The sequence below is a fragment of the Theropithecus gelada genome, chromosome 9, assembly GCF_003255815.1.
Source record: "Theropithecus gelada isolate Dixy chromosome 9, Tgel_1.0, whole genome shotgun sequence".
NCBI lineage: Eukaryota > Metazoa > Chordata > Mammalia > Primates > Cercopithecidae > Theropithecus > Theropithecus gelada.
Window position 1 is genome coordinate 6,330,157 of NC_037677.1, and position 22,222 is coordinate 6,352,378.

General features: G+C 45.8%; 1 protein-coding gene across 4 annotated transcripts in view; it reads right to left on the bottom strand.

Annotated features, from left to right (window-relative positions):
- Positions 1-397: 397 nt before the first annotated feature.
- Positions 398-22,222, bottom strand: part of PRKCQ (protein kinase C theta) — a 144,388-nt gene continuing 122,563 nt past the window's right edge. Inside the window, exons 15-17 of one of the 4 annotated variants that reach the window (XM_025395714.1) lie at positions 15,010-15,198; positions 4,121-4,249; positions 398-1,638 (exon numbers count right to left, since the gene is read on the bottom strand). In XM_025395714.1, the coding sequence (XP_025251499.1) occupies positions 1,483-1,638; positions 4,121-4,249; positions 15,010-15,198 (474 nt within the window). In that variant the 3' untranslated portion in view covers positions 398-1,482. The remainder of the gene's footprint in view (positions 1,639-4,120; positions 4,250-15,009; positions 15,199-22,222) is intronic. The other 3 variants (XM_025395715.1, XM_025395717.1, XM_025395716.1) reach the window with 3 other exon arrangements.

Below are 22,222 nucleotides of genomic sequence, written 5' to 3' on the forward strand. Positions count from 1 at the left end.
GCTAGTGACTCCGAATATCATGCAGACTTGCTTTTCTTACGATTGCCTTAAGGTCACCTGACTTCCTCACCCTTTGGCTTACTCTACTCCTGCCTCAGCCTCCCAGGTAGCCTCCCAGGTAGCTGAGATTACAGGCACCTGCCACCACACCTGGCTAATTTTTGTATTTTAGTAGAGACAGGGTTTCACCATGTTGGCCAGGCTGGTCTCGAACTCCTGACCTCAGGTGATTGGCCCACATTGGCCTTCCAAAGTGCTGGGATTACAGGCATGAGCCATTGTGCCCAGCCAATCCCCCAATTATAGAACATCATCTCAATGCTAGCTACATTTTGAGGACTGACACAGCAGAAGCAAGTTCTTGTGGGGGACAAGTGGGGAAGTAAATGATTAAGAGGACTCTTTTTTTTTTTTTTTAAATTCCATTTTTACACATCCACCTGTTTGTCATTAAGTCACAACATTTTATCAAAATATACACACAGCACAAATACTTTTAAAATGTATGGTTGGAATTCTAATTAAACTCGACTGACTGCTGCAAACAGCATGCACGGGTCATTGATCTTGAATGATGCCTACGGAGGGGCTTATGAGTCATGAAATCACCAGTCATGGCACGAGAAGCGGTTGAGGTTCTTTTCCCAGGAGACTTATGCACGTCGTTTATTTTCTTGTTATAATGTGAGGATGGCAGTGAACGACTCCACCGACACTGGAGTCTGCTGAGAATGGGCGGATGGAAAGGTTTCACTGGCGAGGGTGAAATGATACTATCTTTGGGGAACTCTAAATATCATTTCTATCTTGACAAGATAACCAGCGAAGGTGTCTAGCAGACCTTCCCTCTCACGTTCCACTGTCCTCTTGACCATGGATTTCATGGTTAATCAGGATGAATGGATTTGTAGATCTCAAGTTACAAGCTCTGTTTATTGTAAAGAATTCCCATAAAAACCTATCCAGGGTTGGTCCCCCAGCCGTGTACACATCCACAGATAGGAATAGAATAAAACGGGTTAGTGATTACTCGTCTGCGGCTGAGTGAGATCCGCTACTAGACCAGGCAATGGGGCCGTTTCAGTCTTGAGATTTCTGTACTCCGTTTGCCCCCGATTCAACAAGCATTTCATTGATCAGCAGTTGGATCCCAGGTGAAGAATCATAATTTATTTCAGCATCAAGTTTTGAAACCTTTCCGAGTGCGGAGACCCATCTTTCAAGTAAATAACTACGGTTAGTAATGACCTAACTTCAGGAGCGTCTGTGAGACATGTCAGGAGACGAGACACAGGGCATCGTCGTTAGTGAAGTGGACTTGGTTTCTGCTACAGATAAAAGTCACGTGGGGGGCGAACGGGTCTGAGCCTTTATTGTTGAGTGTTTCTTTCCTTTTCCAAGTTGAAAAAGGAACCCAAGCAGTGTCTCGAACCAGTCCCCAGGGAGAAGGCAAATTCGTTCCTGTCTCTGGAGGGGCAAGATTCAGGATATCAGCCGTTCCATCCCGGGGTTCATGAAGGAAAAGTTTCTGAACATGTTCTGGTCCATGCTGTTGATCAGCGCTCTGTCGGCGAATGACAGCCGAGGCTTCTCATTTAAGAATTCTTTGTCGAAATTGCTGCAGTCATATGGTGATTTCTTGGTCAGAGTTTAAGGGAACAAAGAAAGAGAAGCAAAATCAGTCAGTAAGTTCATGATTTGCACTTTTGTTATCTAGGCTGTGATCTACTTATGGCAAAGTTGGCATGTGCAGAGACACTAAATAGGGGCAGTGCCTATAGATGACCATGCACAGCTCTCATTGAACATGGCTACAATCCTGTGTCCTCGGCTTCATAATAATATAAATTCATAAATTCACAGAAAGACTACCACTGTAGACATTCAAATGGGATCTAATGTTTCTAATTAATGGTTTACATGAAGCAGGGTTGGCAACCTTTGAAAAAGTGATCCGCCTGAATTTGACCTCTGTCTTTTTAGTTTTCATGGAACACAAGGTGGGGATAAGGGAGGGTGGTGGGGAGAGGGAGTGAGGGGGTATGAACGGAGGGATGGGAAGAGAGAAGGATTTTCACAATTACATATTCCTGTTCTTTTATGGACATTCTTGGCTGTTGTCAGTCCCCTGCCCTTGTATTTTATTAGTAAACATCTTGGGCTGTCTTTTTTAGACAACACAGACTGGGACAGAGTCCTTTCAGACCACTTGACCCATTGGTTTTCATGGCAAAAAAACCAAAACCAAACAAAACGACAGAGAAAGGGAAAGCAAGCATCTATTTCATACATGCTGTTCAGTATGGCGTTCAATTCAGTGTCCCGAGATTGAGAACAACCATGATTAACAGAACGTCCTATGAGCACAGAGAAGCGAAATTAAGAGTCAGGCCCCTCCCACCTGCCAAGGGCCCTGGGGCTGTGAGGTCAGCGGCAGCTCAGATCACAGGTCAGGGAAAGTTTCCTACTGGCAGAACTGGGAATGTCCTTTAGGGTAAGCTTAGATCCAAGTTTTGATTTTTATGTGCAAAATATTAAGTCGCTTTTAATCTGCAGTGGAAGGTGAGACATGGTTTAATAGTCCTGATAGCTAAAAACAAGGTAAAATGTTTATTTTATCACAAATGACTAACCCACGTATTAGATGTCGTACTGTCACAAATAGTTAGAGTGCTTGAGGCCGGCCTGTTGGGCCCTTGGAACGTCTCTGGAGGTTGGGACAGATGTTGACAACAACTATTCTTGCCCTGGGAATGAGATGCACCTGCTTCTTCTGGCCATTCACTATCACGACTAATAGCCTGTGCGTTCTCGGGGTGGACTCTGTTGGGAAGTCCATGAGCCTGGCCCCCTTTAGTGCACAGATGGCCCATGTCTACCTGGGCAATCACTCCTGTATTCCCAGCAATCACGGGGAATGGCTAAGGCTGGCAAACCCACCACTTTGCTCCACTCTTAAAAATTAGTTTTTTTAGAAATTGTGATATTCATAACTTAAAATGTGCTTTCTTAATGACTTTTTTTTGTTGTTTTTCTAAAAAGTTTTATTTTTGGAGACAGTGTCTCACTCTGTCACCAGGCTGGAGTGCAGCGGTGTGATCCCAGCTCACTGCATCCTCTTGGGCTCAAGTGATCCTCCTGTCTTGGCCTACTGAGTAGTTTGAACTACAGGCATGCACCACCAATCCCACTTAATTTTGTATTTTTTGTAGAGATGGAGTTTTGCTATGTTGTCTAGGCTAGTCTCAAACTTCTGGGCTCAGGCAATCCTCCCGCCTCAGCCTCCCGAGTAGCTGGGATTACAAGTGCCCACAACCATGCCAGCTAATTTTTTATTTTTATTTTTAGTAGAGACACGGTTTCCCCAAGTTGGCCAGGCTGGTCTCGAACTCCTGACCTCAGGTGATCCACCCACCTCGGCCTCCCACAGTGCTGGGATTACAGGTGTGAGCCAGCATGCCCAGCCCAACCTTGCTTTATTTTTGACTTCACTTTATGGTGGCCCATCTCGCAGGTAAACCAGGTCATTCTGCCTTTGCTGATGTAGCTTAATGACTTTTGCCAGTGAGGATGGATATGGAAATGTACAGACCTATCTTTTTTAAAGCACCAGTTTAGTTAGTTTTTCCCTTAAACCAAAGAACACCTAACAGTTGCCGTCAGGAAATGTAATTACATGAGCACTTTACAGATACTTTAATAAACATCGTGGAAAAAACAGCTCCAAAATTCCTGATGTAGGATGCAGGGTTTATGTCCGAGTTTGGGTTACCCAGACCGGACCATTAAGTAGGTATGCGCCATGTGCAAAAACCCGTTTTGTTTAACAGTCATCCTCACAAATTCATATTCAACCTAAGGCATGGGCACACAGCAATCCATTCTTCATGCAGGTGCATCTTGATGACAGAGGTTAAATTTTGCAAACAAGAGTGACCTCCCCTCCCTGCCCCACCAGCCCAGTGACATGTGTTAGAGAAGTGCATTCCTCCTGGAGACTGGGGCCGGTGGGGAGTCGGAGCTCCGGCAGGGGTGGGCAGCTGCGGTGACTTGGACAGGCAGATGGCCCTGAGTGGAGGGAGAGTGGCTGACACCAAGCGGCCCATGAGCGAGTCCTTACCACTTTCGGCCGGAACGGTGGGTCAATCTCCTTCCGTTCAAGTTCCTCCCAGTTGATCTCTCGAAACAAAGGGTGCTGGCGGATGTCTCCCCTCACGCCCAGCCTCTTCTCAGGTTCTCGCACGAAGAGCTGAAAGGGAGCAGAGGAGCAGCCCTGAGGTCTCCAGGGATGAGCCTTTTGTGTCAGGAGGGCGTGGTGCTTCCCAGTGCACCAGCCCCTTCTTTTCTAACCTCACTTTTCTACTCACCTTCATCAGGACTGACTAAAGTCAACCTGGTCCTGACACCCTCCCTTGAAGGAGCCTTTCTAAATTTGCTGGAGCCTGACACGTTATCTTCTGAGGTGCATAGACCTGATTGGAAACCGGCTTTGCCCCGTGTTATTGATGGGACCTTAGGCAACTGACAGACCTGAGTCAGTTTCCTCACCTGTAAAGTGAGCCAAGTGCCCTCCTGATGTGATGATTAATGAGACAGCAACACACACACACACACACACACACACAGACAGGCATATGTGATGGCATACACACATGGACATAAACACACACACACTGGCACACAAGTGTGAGCACGTGCACACAGACATACATACACATGAACACACACGTGCATACACATGCAGACAGGTGTATATAAATGCATACACACAGACATGAACACATACACACACACTAACACACACAAATGTAAGCCCAGGCACACAGACAGCCATACACACACATATACACACATGTACATGATCACATGCATGCATTTGTGCACTATAACTCCTGGTCTGTTAAACCCAATAGCATAGAGTCAGTGATAATTTGTCATTTGATCGATTATCCATCAATCGAGTCTCATTTCTTACAAAGCTGCATTCTTAGAATGATTCCAGCATTGTGGGGACTCAGGTACAATAGAAACTAGTCCTAGCAGTCAGCTTTGGACTCTACAAGGCATCTGAGTGAAGAGAATTACCCTCAGCTCCTGCAAACCTGCTGGAGGAGTAATATTTAATTCAAGGTCCATCTAATAATTTCTGAGCTGGCACATATGTACATTCCTCTTTGCGCTGTTCCTTCTCCTGTTCTTTCAAAATGAACACTGGCAAGACAGGAAAGAAACTTGGATATTTTTCAAACTTAAATAAAACCTGTCAAGGGCATTAAGAAACAGGAGAGTCTAAACATTAACTTAGAAAAGTAACAGGTCCCCTGGGTGTCTGGAGTAGTTACCGGTTATTCTTACATCAGCTAGATGTTTATTGATGAAGTCACCACGAGTTGTAGGGCATTTTAAGGAGCCTAAGGTTCTTTAAAACAGAAAACATGGTGGAATGCAGTGATTTTCCAGGAGGCTTTCACAAGGACTTGACCTCCATTCACATCTCAATTGCAAGGGCCTCTTGTTTTTACTGCTCATAAACATAGCCAGCCCGCCTGTTCTGAGATAGTGCTTCACTTACATTATCTTAGTACTTGAAAATCTTCAAAGGCTCTGTTCTTCCAAAAAAATGTAAAGACCAAACAACATGCTATTGTAAAGTGAAGTTTTCTCCCTTTTTTAAAAGAGTAAGGGAATCTCTTTTAAAGTTCCGGGTGAAATGTTTGGGCAATCACCCGGTGTATCTGACTGGCAAATCCTTGGCACAGTCTCAACTTCCTCTCTCCCGCTTACTATATGGGGGCCACTGAGGACTCGCTAGGGAAACTTGGGGTTCCAAAGTACCCAATTAGAAAGCCACTGCATGGTGGACATAACATGACAGTCATCCGAGAGACTGACTACCCACGTCGCCGCGGGTAAGTTTTCTGAGTCTCAGTTTCCTCGTGTGTAAATGAAGGGCTAGACAAGGTGATCTCTAAGGTCTGGTGAGTTCTGACATCCTCAGGCCCTCGGCTGGCATTCGAGGCTCTCTGGAGTCTGACGCTGACTCACGGGACCTTCCATTCCCTGGACCCTCTCTAGTCCAGACACTTCTGCTCACAGAAGACACCACCTGTCTTCCTGTCTCTGTCCCTCACTAATGACATTTCCATCTTGCCATGAGATACCCTCCCCTAGTAGACTCCCGTTTCCCTCCCCTCATCTTTAAATTCTGCCTTATCTTTCAGGGCTCAGCTTTCACCCCCTTTTCCTTGTGAAACTTTGATTACCTCCACTGACAGGGAGCTCTCTCTCTTCTGTTCAAGTCATATTCAGAATTGATGACACCATCATACATCATTCGCATCTTTCATGATTCTTAAGATTGATACATCATCCACTCCAACCAATGTTGTTTGAGAGGCAGGCACTGTGCCAGATGCCTCCATGATTTTAAAACAAATTCTAAGAAAAACAAATTTATCATCCCAGTTGTCAGCTGAGGAAGCTGAGCCTCAAAGGAGCTATGCACTTTGATGACAGGTGGCCTCCTTCCCACTCATCCTGATGGATAATCTCTCATCTGGGCACCACACAACATCTTCCCTCCACTGGAGGATTAGCACATTGTATCTTTTTTCAAGGTTGTCTTCTTTCCCGCTAGACTGTAAGCTCTGGAGGCCAGGCACCATTGACACGTCTGTTCCTTACAGAAGCTAGCGTAGTGCCGTGCACAACATAGATGCTCAGTAGACGCCTGCTGAGGAAGTGGATAAGCTGTCTTTCCACTTGGTTTACCTGCAGATCACGCATCTTCAATCCTCATTTTATCTCGGTTGCCTCTTTTCAGCATAGAAAAGAAGCACCAAGTTCACAGTAAGATATATTTTTCTGTAGACTCAGAAAATGGAGTGGGTACTAAAAGCCCAGCTTCACCACGGTGCAATCCATGCATGTAACGAAATGACACCCGCACCCCATACATTTATACAAACTATAAAACAGCAGGAGTCATCACATGGAAAAGCTGATTGTTGTTTTAGAAGCAAAGAGAGGCTGGGCATAGTGGCTCATGCCTGTAATCCCAGCACTTCAGGAGGCTGAGGTAGGTGGATAACTTGAGGTCAGGAGTTCGAGACCAGCCTGGCCAACATAGTGAAACCCCATCTCTACTAAAAATACGAGAATTAGCTGGGTGTGGTGGCGGATGCCTGTAACCCCAGCCACACGGGAGGCTGAGGCAGGAGAATTGTTTGAACCTGGGAGGTGGAGAGTGTAGTGAGCTGAGATTGCACTACTGCACTCCAGCCTGGTGACAGAGCAAGACTCCAAAAAAAAAAAAAAAAAAAAAAAAAAAAAAAAAAAAAAAAAAAAAAAACACAACAACAACAACAACAAAAAAAAAGGAAGCAAAAGGAATATGTGACTTGCCCTATGTCCTGAAACAATGATACTAAATGATTGACCTCCACTTCTTAAGGACATTTGGATGAAACGAGATTAGATAGATGGCATAAGTGTCTCAGGAAGAGGCCAAAACCTCGCTCACATCGTTCTAACGAGATGCTTCAGCAAAGTAGGCTGGAAGTAGCTGCCTGGGCCACGTGTGCTGCAGGCTATGTTTTCTATTCTATTTCTTCCAGTGAACATGTGGCATTTGTACCAAGAGGATCATGTCAATGGGCCTTCTGAGCTTGGATGTTTACCTGCAAATTTTAAAAATATATTTAAAAAAATAAAATGTGTAATGAGAAGAGCATACGGTCTCCAGCTCTGAGCTTCAATATTCTTTCCAGTTTTGCACAGAATGGTAAATTAGTATATGTTCTGCCCTGCAGCCACTCGACTCACTGAGGTCCTTAGGATGACAGGTGACCTCACGGGACGGGGGTCAGGCTGAAAGCTCCGCTCCTGGAAAGCTGCACTGAGGAAATAAAATTCTTGAAGACTTGATTTTGTTCATAAAAGCTGTCAGGATGGAGGTTTATATTGATGGGAAAAAAATAGCCAGGATGTAGTTGAAATTTGTTTAAGTTTATTGGACAGTCTGTGCAGGAAAGCAGCTCCAGGCTGCGGAGGACAGCCAGCAGCGGCGCTGACAGATTGTACCTGGAACCTGCCTTCCCTCTTCAGTCGCTCCTCAGATATGTCTTTCTATGAAAGGAAGAGATATTTATGTTCCAGATCATTAGTTTCCCGTCATTTTCAAACAAATGGACAGGACATCCTGGATGGATAAATGAGGAAGTAAAGGGTGTTTCTTTGGCAATCATCAACTGGACAGCAGCGTCCCCACTGGAATTCTTGCTGGGGCACAGCCTCTCCCAGGGTGCAATTGTTCAGTGCACGACATGCATCCATGCCCTAGGAGGGCCAACGGCGACAGGTCTGGCACTGCTGCTGTCACAGATGCCACGAAATGCTGCTATCCTCAGCTTTTCCAGAGGACCTATGACTTCTAGGTTTCATGACATTTTGTCAAATTCCCTGGAGGACATTTCTGGGAAATGGCATTACCTTTTATTTTTGTAACAAATGGGGCTCAAGAATGTGGGGGCTGTTGGATCAAAGCAAAGGAGGAATAGAGATAAAGCTGGAAGCCCATTTATGGGCAGCAGATTGCATAATGGAAATTAATTTTATCAGCCCAACTGCAAGAATGTGCGTGAGGGAAGGCTCATGGAAGTTTTACTAACTCACATGGGAAATAACAAGTCCAAACTCTTCTATGTCAACTCAGAAGAGGGGTGTCCAATCTTTTGGCTTCCCTGGGCCACATTGGAAGAAGAATTGTCTCAGGCCACACATCAAATACACTAACACTAACAACAGCTGATGAACTAAAACAAAAATCACAGAAAATGTCATAATGTCTTCAGAAAGTTTAGGAATTTGCGTTGGGCTGCATCCAAAGCCATCCTGGGCTGTACGCAGGGCATGGGTTGGACAAGCTTCATTTAGAACCCCTTTTGACTGAGAATGGTGGCTCATGCCAGCACTTTGGGAGGCTGAGGCGGGCAGATTGCTTTGAGCTCCAGAGTTTGAGACCAGCCTGGGGAACATGGCAAAACCCGTCTCTACAAAAAATGTAAAAATCATCTGGGTGTCAGTGGCACGCACCTGTAGTCTCAGCTTCATGGAAGGCTGGGGCTGGAGAATCGCTTGAGCCTGGGAAGCATAGGCTACAGTGAGCTGAGATTGCACCGCTGCACTCCAGCCTGGGTGACAGAGCGAGACTCTGTCTTAAAAAAGAAAAGGACCTCTTTCACCCACCAGTCCTCCTGTTTTCTTCTTTATCCTTTATTATCTCAGTTTCTGCTCTATTCAAGCAAATTTATTTTCTTCTCTTGTGGTAACTCTTTCTCTTGCCACTGAAACACTGCAGATGACTTTTTATTTTGGTGTTTGCAAGGCATTTAGCTTTAGATTTAGTTTTGTTTTTAAATAATCATAGATTCACAGGATGTTGATAAGACAGTACAGAGATGTCCTGGGCCCTTCACCCTATTTCTCCCAATGATTGCATCTCACATAATGATAGCATGAGATTAGGAGCTGGCACCGGTACCATGTGTGTATATACTACTTACGCCATTTTATCACATGTGCAGATATGGGCAACCTCCACGCCAGGCAAGATACGAACTGTTCCATCACTGCAAAGATCTGCCTGTGCTGCACCCTGAGAGTCACGCCCACCCTCCTGTCCCCAGCACCCCAACCCCAGGCAACCACTAATCTGACTTCCATGTCTATGGTGTTGCCATTTCAATGAAGTTATGTCAGTGGACTCAGAGAGTACGTGATCTTTTGAGACTGGCTTTTTGCACTCAGCACAATGCCTTGAGTTGTTTTATAGATCAATAGTGTGTTCCTTTTCATTGCTGAGTAGGATTCCAGCACATGGCTTTTCACCTTTTCTCCTCCAACTGGAAGGAATCCTTTCCTCCCACCCAGTCTTTCTCTCCTTGGAAATCATCACTTCCAAGTTCTCTCCACGGAGTTGCTTCTGGTTACCTCTGCCCCTCCTTCACCCTCCATGCTGGTCTGAAGCATTGCACATCCTCAGGGTAGGCTGGATTTGGGAAGCACAGGGGGAGGCTGGCATTTATGGGCCATGAGGGGTGTTGAAGGATTGTGACTCTCCCTCCAGGACCCCCACCTTGGGACTCACTTGGAGGCAGCCCCTGAGTCTGGAGGTGCCCTCACGCCTTGGGTTGTACAGACCAAGCCTTGCGCTCACTTTTTTTCCAGTGGGTTTTGATGGCCCAGGCTTTGCAGTGCAGCCTCATGCTTTGGACTGAATGGCATCCCCTCAAAATGCACATGTGGTAAGGCCTTTCTGGAGATAATTAGGGTTAAATGAGGTCGTGGGGTAAGGTCCTGATCCAACAGGGCTAGAAGTCTCATATGAAAGAGAGACCAGAGTTTCTCTCTCTCCCTGCTGTAAGGACACAACAAGAAGGCGGCTGTCTACCAGCCAGGAAGAGAGTCCTCATCAGGAACTGACGCTGCTGGACCTTAATCTTGGACTTTCAGCCTCTAAAACTGTGAGAGAGAAATGTCTGTTGTTTAACCCACACTCAGTCTGTGGTGTCTTGTTATGGAGCCCAAGCTGACACATTTCACACTGAGTTCATGATTATGATTGCTACATTGATTGCTACAAATGTAGCAACTGTAATAATGTTCGAACCTGCCTTTATATAAAATAACTTAATATCCAGATCCCACTAACTTATTATTACTATTTTTAAATTATTATTATTATTTTTTTGAGATGGAATCTCTCTCTGTTGCCCAGGCTGGAGTGCAGTAATGCGATCTCAGCTCACTACAGGTTCTGCCTCCCGGGTTCATGCCATTCTCCTGCCTCAGCCTCCCGAGTAGCTGGGACCACAGGCGACTGCCACAACGCCTGGCTAATTTTTTTATATTTTTAGTAGAGGTGGGGTTTCACCGTGTAAGCCAGGATGATCTGGATCTCCTGACCTTGTGATCTGCCCCTCTTGGCCTCCCAAAGTGCTGGGATTACAGGGGTGAGCCACTGCGCCCAGTCCCTACTAACTTATTTTTACTGTTGTCAGCCTTTTTTAAAAAATTGGTTAATTTTGAGATTAGCTTTCATTTTATCTGTGTTTGGTCATTAAAAGTGCCTTTAATTGGTTGTTGAGGGAGTTTTCTAAGTTATTGCTTGTTTGGATCACAGTCAGAAAGTGAAAGCTGAATGGAAGTGGCTCAAATTTTTAAACACCTTGCTCCTTTACCCTTGGGCTGGGGATCTTGTGAGGGCTCTGTCAGCACTTCTCAGATTCAAGATCTTGATTTTCCAGGGAGAGCCCTGGAGTTGCCTCCAAGTTTCTAATGCCCAAGACAAGTTGTCACTTTTATTAGAGAGGTGGAAGTGTATTCCCTTTACATTTAATTCTAAGTCCTTCTTCAAAAGCAAAAAAGTAGATTGGTGAAAAAAGATAAGCCTGCTAATATTTTTCTAGTTTTTAATTTAGAACCCATGGATAGCTTCCAACGTTGAAGGATCTTCTCCTATTCCCATTTTCAACATAGCACGAGCAAGGCTAAAAATTATTTCTCTAAATGATTATTTTTTAACCAGCTGACATATGAAATGCCAGAAATTAAAAACAATGTTTCTTCTAAAACACCTGCATTCTTGGTCCACTTCTTTTAGATTTGCTAGAATCCTTTTTTTTTTTTTTTTTTTTGAGGGGGGGACAGGGTCTTGCTCTGTCACCTAGGCTAGCGTGCAGTGGTGTGATCACGGCTCATTGCAACCTCCACCTTGTGGGCTCAAGTGATCCTCCCATCTCAGCCTCCTGAGTAGCTGAGAGTGTAGGCGCCAGCCACCACACCTGGCTAATTTCTATATTTTTTTTGTAGAGATGGGGTCTCGCCATATTGCCCAGGCTGGTCTTGAATTTCAGATTGCTCAAGCAATCCTCCCACCTTAGCCTTTCAAAGTGCTAGGGTTCCAGGCATGAGCCACCACACCCGGCCTAGATGTGCTAGGCTCTTGATTACAGTGGTGGGTCTTTTTGACCCAAATATTTGCTGTGACAGCTCAGTATATGTAGGTCCTTATTATTCTTCTATGCATTTAGCATGTTGTATTGACATGATTAATTTGATTCTACAACTTGCTACACTCATACACTGTGGAGAGAATTTCGCATCCTCAAAAGAGGCCAACTCTGAGTCTGTCTAGAGTCCAGAGCTTTCATGATGGCTCTCAGGTGTTCCTATGTCTCCACATGGGTTTGCCTTGGGAGCTCCTGGCTCACACCTTGTGATTCTCAGAATCCAGTTTCCATTGGTAATACTGTGCCTGTATTCTCGATGGATCCTGGGCTACCACGGATGGGGCACTGAATTCTGTTTTGATGGTGAATTCTGGAGATTGCTGCTAAGATGGTAATAGCCTGCACTCTCAGAGTTTGTTAGAGTGAAGAAGTCAACAATATTTCCAGTGGACAGTGGGTAGGGCAGGTTGGGGACAGCTGGTCTGTAGGTATTTTAAGTACAGTTGACCCTTGGTGAACCTGGATTTGAACTGCACCGGTCCACTAATATGTAAATTTTTTCAATCAAATTTATACTGAGTGTGCCTGCCTCTCCCGCCTCCTTCCTACCTCCTCCACCTCTTTTGCCTCTGCCACTCCTAAGGCAGCAAGACCAATGCCCCCTCTTCCTCAGTCCTCTCAACATGAAGACAATGAGGATGAAGATATTTATGATTATCCACTTCCACTTAATGAATAGTAAACACATTTTTTTTTTAAATTTTCTTAACAAAATTTTCTTTTCTCTAGCTTCCTAGATTGTAAGAATATAGTATATCATATATATAACAGGCAACACATGTGTTAATTGACTTCATGTTATTGGTAAGGCTTCTGGTCAACAGTAGGCTATTGGTGGTTAAGTTTGGGGACTCAAAAGCTATATGCAGATTTGTCATTGCATAGGAGGTTGGCTCCTCTAACTGCCAAGCTGTTCAAAGGTCAATTGTACTGGTTAATATAGGTTTGGCTTTGTGTCCCCATCCAAAATCTCATCTTGAATTATAATCCTATAATCCCCATGCGTCATGGGAGGGACCTGATGGAAGGTGATTGAATCATGGGGGCGGTTTTCCTCTCATGCTGTTCTCATGACAGTGAGAGTATAGTTTCATAAGGGGCTTCCCCCTTCCCACTTGGCCCTCATTCTCTCTCCTGCTGCCCTGTGAAGAGGTGCCTTCTGCCATGATTGTAAGTTTCCTGAGTCCTCCCCAGCCATGCAGAACTGTGAGTCAGTTAAACCTCTTTCCTTTATAAATTACCCAGTATTAGGTATGTCCTTACAGCAGCACAAGAACAGACTGGTACACTGCTCAAGACAATCTGCTGGGCAGGAAACCAACAGTGAGAGAGTCTTGCAGAATCAGCTTTGGTACAGTATGTAGGCTAGGGACTGGATTAAATGCCCGTATCTCAAGGGTTTCAGCCAAACACGTCTGCAAGGATACGTATTTCTGCAGAACCTGGTAGAGTGCCTCCCTGAAGTCTCAGCTTCAGCCATCCTCCAGTTCAGGGGTAGGAGGCCGCCAGCTGAATAAGAACTGTCCTTTCTGCTCATCCTCCTTCCTCTCTCGGCTTCTACCCCGTAAGGTCTGAAGCAGAAACTCAGGAGTTAGAGAGGAAGAGAACAAGAACACAGTCAGCGAGAGCGGGACAACACTCTCTCCTCCAGTAGTGAGCAGCTGCCAATCACGAGCTCCGAGCAGAGGGAAGGAAGCCGGAATCCCAGATTTAAAACTAAAATTTATGTGATGAGGCTGGGCATGGTGGCTCACATCTGTAGTCCCAGCACGTTGGAAGGCCGTGGCAAGCAGATCCCTTGAGGTCAGGAGTTCGAGACCAGCCTGGCCAACATGGTGAAACCCCACCTCTACTAAAAATACAAAAATTTAGCTAAGTGTGGTGGTGCACACCTGTAATCCCAGCTACTCAGGAAGCTGAGGCAGGAGAATCGCTTTAACCTGGGAGGTGGAAGTTGCAATGAGCCGAGATCATGCCACTGCACTCCAGCCTGGGTGGGGGAGTGAGACTCTGTCTCAAAAAAAAAAAAAAAAAAATGCGATGAATAACATCTTGGACTGGATGGTTTTAATTGTCCCACTGAGACAGTGTTTCATAACGTAAGAGTGATAACAGGTTGTCTTTTATCTAAGAGTAGGCCAAAAAGTCGTACATCCTGTCTAAGTTTTCAAGCAGAGGCAGGGGAAGATGAACCGGATGGAATATTTCTAATAAGAACTAAGGGAAACAAAAGACTGAGTTAAAAAAAAAATACAAAAACCAAAAACCTCTATATAACATAAATGCCCATTTTCTCCTGCCTCAGCCTCCTGAGTAGCTGGATTACAGGCATGTGCCATTACTCCTGGCTAATTTTGTATTTTTAGTAGAGACAGGATTTCTCCATGTTGGTCAGGCTGGTCTTGAACTCCCGACCTCAGGTGATTCACTCACGACCTCTCAAAGTGCTGGGATTACAGGTGTGAGTTACCGCACCCGGCCTAAATGCCCATTTTTTTTCTTTTCTTTTCTTTTTTCTTCATTGTTTTGGAGACAGGGGTCTCGACACATTGCCCAGGCTGACCTCAAACTCCCAACTTCAAACAATCCTCCTGCCTCAACCTCCCAAGTAGCTAGAAGATTGAGTTTTAAGTCATACCAAGTGCTTGTTTAATGAACCAACTGCATCTCCAGGTGACGGTATTCAAGGTCATGGAACTGGTTCCTGGGCCCTTATTTTATAACTGATGCACATGAGGGTTTATCTTACCCTCTTTTTGACATTTAATGCTTATAATATTGGTGCCTCTATTAAAACACAGATGGCGCATATCCCATTTAAACCCAGTTCCATATAATCATTGTTTGCCACGTGCAAGTTGGAATCTAAGAGGAACCAAAAACCGACCAGAAGACCTAATGCTCATCTGATGAAGACACTCTTGGCTTCACTTCTTACCTTCACCAGAAGGTCCTTTGCCTCCTTCTCCAGCCACCGTGGGTAAAAGGGATTGTCCATGCGGATGGAGTGGAAGAGCTCCTCCTCGTCCTGCCCGTGGAAAGGCGACTGGCCAATCAGCATCTCGTAAAGGAGAACCCCGAAGGACCACCAGTCCACAGAGTGGTTGTATCTCTGACCCAGCAAGATCTGCACAGCCAAAAGGCAGACACGAAATTAATAGGAATGAGGCTGAGGAGTGACGACCCTTCCAGAGCGTCCCAAGGCCACTCAGTAAATGGTGGAGGCTGGTGGGTGGCTGCAATCAAGATCACCCTGAAAACTCTCTCTTCAGAAGCCAATGACTGGATAGCAATGTCTACACAATGCTGACATTTTTGAGTTTGAGTCCGAACAAACACTTCTCATTTCAATTTGTACTTTTCCTCTGGTTGTAAAGAAACAATGAAACGATGCCATTCGTTTTTATTTTCCCATCAGTGACATGAGAACTTACATGGCAGATATTGAACCTAAGAAAGCTGATATGTGTCTAAGTTCTTCACCGGCACTGGTGTAAGCCTCGAAACCAAGCCTTTGTGCTTTGCTGACTTGTACTGTCCTGAGTCTTTACATAAATTCTCTGTAGTAATCAAGCATCCAAAGAGGCCATCTGGACAGTTCCCTTCCTTAAAGCCTGGCTCTCTATGACTGTTCAGTTCAGGAGGCACAACTGTAATCACCGATAGGCAGAATCCAATTGTGTCCTGTGCCGGGAAAGAGAACCGAGGATAGCAAAGTGCTCAAATCTAGGCCAGGTGCAGTGGCTCACCCCTGTAATCCCAGCACTTAGGGAGGCCGAGGCGACTGGATCACCTGAGGTCAGGAGTTTGAGACCAGCCTGGCCAACATGGTGAAACCCCATCTGTACTAAAAATACAAAAATTAACCAGGCATGGTGGTGGGCGCTTGTAATCCCAGCTACTCGAGAAGCTGAGGCAGGAGAATTGCTTGAACCTGGGAGGCAGAGGTTGCAGTGAGCCAAGATCATGCCACCGCACTACAGCCTCGGCAACAAGGCTCTGTCTCAAAAACAAGCAACGAGGCTCCGTCTCAACAAGAGAAACTCCGTCTCAAAAACAAAAAAAACCCCAAAGCACTCAAATCTAGAAATGAGAGATCTCTCAGAACTACCTACAGCTTGATAGCGGGGTCTGAGTCTATCTGTTAGGGAGGAAGATTTAAAGTCTGGAAACCTACCTAATATTTTGAAAGATTTCTATCCTTTCACCAACCCACTCTTCTGGCAAAAAAGGCTTTGTATGTTCATCTTTCAATGAATTCCTTTTTGGACGTTAGGAGTTAGAGGGCACATGCCATTCTGCTCAGTGCCTGACATCCCAACAAACTGTGCCTAAGCTTCTCTGAGATGGTGCATGGTAGGATCCATCCATGGATGAAAAAATAAGGGAAATGTCCTGGTGGGTAAATTACCAATGGAAATAAAACCAGTAGGTAGAGGAGACAGTTGCACTCGCTTGCTCATTGCAGCATCATTCACAATAGCCAAGATATGGAATCCAAGTGTCCATCAGTGGATAAATGAATAAAGAAACTGTGCTATATATACACACAGGGGAGTATCAGCCCTGAAAAAGGAGAAAATCTCCATTTGCAACAACGTAGATGAACCTGGAAAACATTATGTTGAGTGAAGCAAGCCAGGCACAGAAAAACAAATACTGCAAGATCTCGTTTATACGTGAAATGTAAACACATTGAATTTATAGAAGCTGAGGGGGCAGTTGCCAGGGTCTGGGTGGAGGGTGGGGAGGAGGGATAGGGAAGGCATTGAAAAAAAATGTGGTACATCCGCACAGTGGAATATTATTCAGCCTTAAAGGCGAAGGGAAACCTGTCACGTGCTAAGTGAGTGAGCCCTGATAACATTATGCGAAGTGAAATAAGCCAGGCAGGGAAAGACAAATACTGAATGATTCCATTTACATAAGGTACCTAAAGTGTTAATTGAGGTTTTTGCCCTGACTTTCAGTGACAAAAACCATAATTACTTCTGCACCAACCTAATAGTTAAATTCTAGAGACAGGAAGTGGAATGGTGGCTGCCAGCAGCTGTGGGGAGGGGGAATGGGGGGCTAGTGTTTAATGGGGACAGAGCTTTGGGTTTTCAAGATGAAAACCTTCTGGAGACTGATTGCACAACTATACAATACACTTAATTTTATTTATTTATTTTTGAGATGGAGTCTTGCTCTGTCACCCAGGCTGGAGTGCAGTGGCACAATCTTGGCTCACTGCAACCTCTGCCTCCTGGGTTCAAGCAATTCTCCTGCCTCGGCCTCCTGAGTAGCTGGGATTACAGGTACATGCCACCATGTCTGGCTAATTTTTGTCTTTTTGGTAGAGATGGGGTTTCATCATGTTGATCAGGCTGGTCTCGAACTCCTGACCTCAAGGGATCCACCCACCTTTGCCTCCAAAGTGCTGGGATGAACCACACCTGGCACTATTTTTAACATTACTGAACTGTACGCAAAAATAGTTCAGATGGTAAATTTCTTGTTATGTGCATTTTTACCACAATTAAAAACAAAAGACTAGGACATAGTAGTGGCACATAAAATTTTTTTAATGGAAAAGAGGGAAAAAAAAATCTTTGCCAATTCATGACTTCTGCTCCAAGGATGAGTTGCAGGCAAGTTGCTTTTGGCCAAAACAAAATGGAGAAGGAATAATAGGATTGAGGCACTACACTTAAAAGCAAGACAGTCGGACTATTTTTGGGGATGAACATCTGTTCTACCTTGTAATGTGTTCGGGCTTAGCTGGGTGCCTCTGTGAATAGACACACGTGAATACACACACACACACACACACACACCCCCACCCACCCACCTGCAGAAGGTATTTTGTTGTTGACGCTACTCATATCAAATGGAATTTTTCTCTTCCTTCTTTAATGGGCCTTTGGAATGAGTGGCAGAATTGTAGCACTGATGGCCTTGGAAAGAAAATGACACTGCAATTCCAGCCATTCTCCCAGCACGTTGGGAGGCTGAGGTGGGTGGATCACCTGAGGTCAGGAGTTTGAGACCAGCCTGGCTAACATGGCGAAACCCCGTCTTTACTAAAAACACAGAAATTAGCTGGGTGTGGTGGCACATGCCTGTAATCCCAGCTACCCAGCTCGGGAGGCTGAGGTGGGAGAATCACTTGAACCCAGAAGGTGGAGGCTGTAGTGAGCCAAGATCATGCCTCCACACTCCAGCCTAGGTGATAGAGCAAGACTGTCTCACAAAAAAAAAAAAAAAAAAAAAACCCAGACATTCCAATATTTTCTAGGAAAGCCGCATTATTTGATGTTGGTGAGCTTTTTTAGATGGGACAGATTGATGTGCATGGCAAGCCCATCTCTGACCCTCCGTCCCCCTGGGCCCCCTCCTGGGAGACACATCAGTGCTAAGTGAGGTCCAGGGGTGCTGTGCAGTGTCTCTAAGGCAGACTTGCTAAACAAACAGAAGAACAATATCAACAGCAGCACAACAGTTTTGCTGACCATATAAAATGTCACGGGCTCTACTTTTGGCTTAATCCCTTCTTGCATAGTTTCAGGAGGACCCTTTAACCCACTCACTTCACAAATGAGAAATTTGTGAGAAACAGGAATCACATCTGGCCCGCTTTTTACAAGCTTCTTGTGAGGATCCAATGAAAAGTTGCAAAGTCAAGATGATTCGTCTTATGGGATGACTATAAATGCTATGATAAATATCTGTTTTGATGATGTGCTTGTCCCCATTTCTGAAAATAAAGATCAAGTTGCAAACAGAATTTTGTCATCTGTTACTAATTTCCAATATAAAAATGCTACCCGCTACTCTTACCTCAATATTTACATGCTAAAGTTTACTTCATAATTTAGAAAAAATAGACTTTGCCTTGAGGAATCATCTGAAAGTAGATCCAAGGAGAATTATAAAGAAATTTAAGATGCACCCAACACAGTCTTTGCTCAATTTGCTGGGCCAGGGAAACATGCAATTTCTGAGACTTGCCACAAGGCGGCGTCAAAGCAAACAGAAACCACGTATCTTTGTAAACAACTTCATTTTGGCAGGACAAACAAAAAGAAAATTTGGAAGGACAGGAGACAGCTGTGGTGCAAATTAAGCCTTCGAAGCCTGGCACTGTTAGTAAAAAAATTCAGTTTTACCTTAGGAGGAAGAAGCAAAATGCAAACTCACACACGCAACAGAGTGTTCACCTCAGGAATACTGACACGTTAGGAGTTTTGCAGACATTATGTCTTTTATCGATAAGAACCCCCCGAGCTAGGCAGTTATCCCTCTTCTATAGGGGGTGATGACTGGGCTTAGAAAGGCCAAAGGTCTTATTTAAAGTCTCCTAGTTAGTGAGCTGAGAGCGACGTTCTGAATCTGGTCTTTTAGGATTTTACTACGTGATGTTCCTTCCATATCGTAATGTGCTCTTGGTGTTAAACCTCAAGCTGTCATGCTCACACCATGCTCAATTTCTTATTTTATTTTATTTTATATTTTTTAGACAGAGTCTCTCTTTGTTGGCCAGGCTGGAGTGCAGTGGTGCGATCTCAGCTCACTGCAACCTCTACCTCCCGGCTTCATGTGATTCTCCTACTTCAGCCTCCTGGGGAGCTGGAATTACAGGTGCGTGCCACCACATCCAGGTAATTTTTGTATTTTTAGTACAGACAGGGATTCACCATTTTGGACAAGCTGGTGTCAAACTCCTGATCTCAGGTGATCCGCCTGCCTTGACCTCCCAAAGTGCTGGGATTACAGGCATGAACCACTGTGCCCGGCCCATGCTCGATTTTTAAAGAGACTGTGGTGGAGAAACACCAGCAAGGGTGGCCCCTTTCTCTGTCAGCCCTGGGACCTTGCCTCATTGTGATCTCTTCTTCTGTTCTTTTTCCTCCCTCGCTTTGACCCAAAGAATCAGAGGCACAGCTCAAAATGCACAATGAAACCTGAGAAAGCACCAAGAGAGGAGCGGTGGTTTTACCAGACGCTGGAGCAAGCCACATCTGTTCTCCTGCAGCCTCAGGAGCTGGGATGTCGGGTCTGGACAGGTGGGGCTCGGCCACCACGATGTGCAACTGGGTGAGTGCTGCCCCCGCACTCAGCGACTTCCCCTGGGCAATACCAGTGTGGTTTCCAGGCCAGAGCTGCCCCCGCACTCAGCGACCCCCCGGGCCAATACCAGTGTGGTTTCCAGGGAACTCCGACTTTCTCCAGGGAGCTGCTTCCATGCATTGCAATCCCAGCTGCATTTACTGAGTGTCTAGTGTGCTATAGATTGTATGATGCTTCCGGCTGGGCGCGGTGGGTCATGCCTGTAATCCCAGCACTTTGGGAGGCCGAGGTGGGCAGATCATGATGTCTGGAGTTCGAGACCATCCTGGCCAACATGGTGAAACCCCGTCTCTACTACAAATACAAAAATTAGCCAGGCGTGGTGGCGGGCGCCTGTAGTCCCAGTTACTCTGGAGGCTGAGGCAGGAGAATCACTTGAACCTGGGAGGTGGAGGTTGCAGTGAGCTGAGATCACACCACTGCTCTCCAGTCTGGCGACAGAGCAAGACTCCGCCAAAAAAAAAAAAAACCCAAAAAACAAAAAACAAACAAAAAAAACGCTATTTCCCTGTTTAACTGCCTTCCTATTCTTTGTCAAAATGAGTTTGGACCTCCAAAGAGACATCAGCCTCTCTTTGCTCCTATTATAGGAACACAGGGGGAACAGCGGGGCTTCTGGGAGGTACCTTAGCCCTCAGGAGGCGCAGCCTAGTGAGGTGGTCCCCAGTCGCGGGAGCGCAGGTCTGGTTTTCATGTGTGGCTCCTGACGTTGCTCTGAAATGCATGAGCTTCTGAGATCTGAGTTCTCCCCACAGGAACGATGGGTGCCTGTCAGCCAGACTCTATGGCCTCTGTCCCAGCCGCTGTGTGCTCCTGTGTTTCCATTCTCTGCCTCTATGGCCTCTGTCCCAGCCGCTGTGTGCTCCTGTGTTTCCATTCTCTGCCTCTATGGCCTCTGTCCCAGCTGCTGTGTGTTCCTGTGTTTTCATTCTCTGCTTTACCTGGTTGGCTTTCCCCAGGCCCAGACTCTGCTCCCTGAAGGTGCTCACAGACACGTTCATAGGAGAGACAGCAGCGGAACACGCGTAAAGACCCTGCAGGGCAGCATCAACTTAGAACCACGCGAGAGGCGAACATTTCCCTACGGCACCGAGGAGGGGGAAACTGCTCCAGTTTTGTTTCCTTTTTGAGGGAAAAAGGGGCAATGGGGAATTGAGAGAGACGAAGGAAAACTTCCCCGAGTGGATGGAGGGAGGGGAGCCTCAGACCAGCAGCGTATTCTTCCAGGTAAAGAAGGGGGAAGCTGGGGAAGGTTATTTAACGAAAGATGCCCAGAGGTGGGGAATCCAGTACACGTTTAGAGATGAACTTTTAGGCTGCTTGGCTTGGTGTGGTCGTTGATTCAGGAAGCAGCTGAGGACTGCTGCTCCAGCCTGTGTGTGGGTGGATAAGCCGTGGTCCCTGATGGGGAGAAGCTCAATGGATTGGTCAGGTGGATGCAGAGGTGCTGTGGCCGCATAGGGAAGGGGACAGCCGGTGACTCCTAAAGCCGGCGGCAACTTTAGGGAGAAGGTGACTGTGTTCGGGAGGAGGATCACAGACCAAGGATGTGCAATGGCAGAGAGGCACAGTGTGGCCTGGCCAGGGCAGGTAGCATATATATATATATATTTTTTTTATTTTTATTTTTATTATTTTTTTTTTTTTGAGTCAGAGTCTTGCTCTGTCGCCAGGCTGGAATGCAGTGGCGCGATCTCAGCTCACTGCAATCTCCGCCTCCCAGGTTCAGGCAATTCCCCTGCCTCAGCCTCCTGAGTAGCTGAGACTACAGGCAGCTGCCACCACGCCTGGCTAATTTTTTGTATTTTAGTAGACACAGGGTTTCACCATGTTGGCCAGGATGGTCTCGATCTCCTAACCTTGTGATCTGCCCACCTCGGCCTCCCAAAGTGCTGGGATTACAGGCGTGAGCCACTGTGCCCGGCTGCACTTGAACTTTTTAAAAGAATTCTTCTCTTCGTAGGTAGCAATTTAACGTGGCAGCACATGTTCTTAGGGACCCACATTCAGGACTGTGACTGACAGCCAGCTGAGAATGG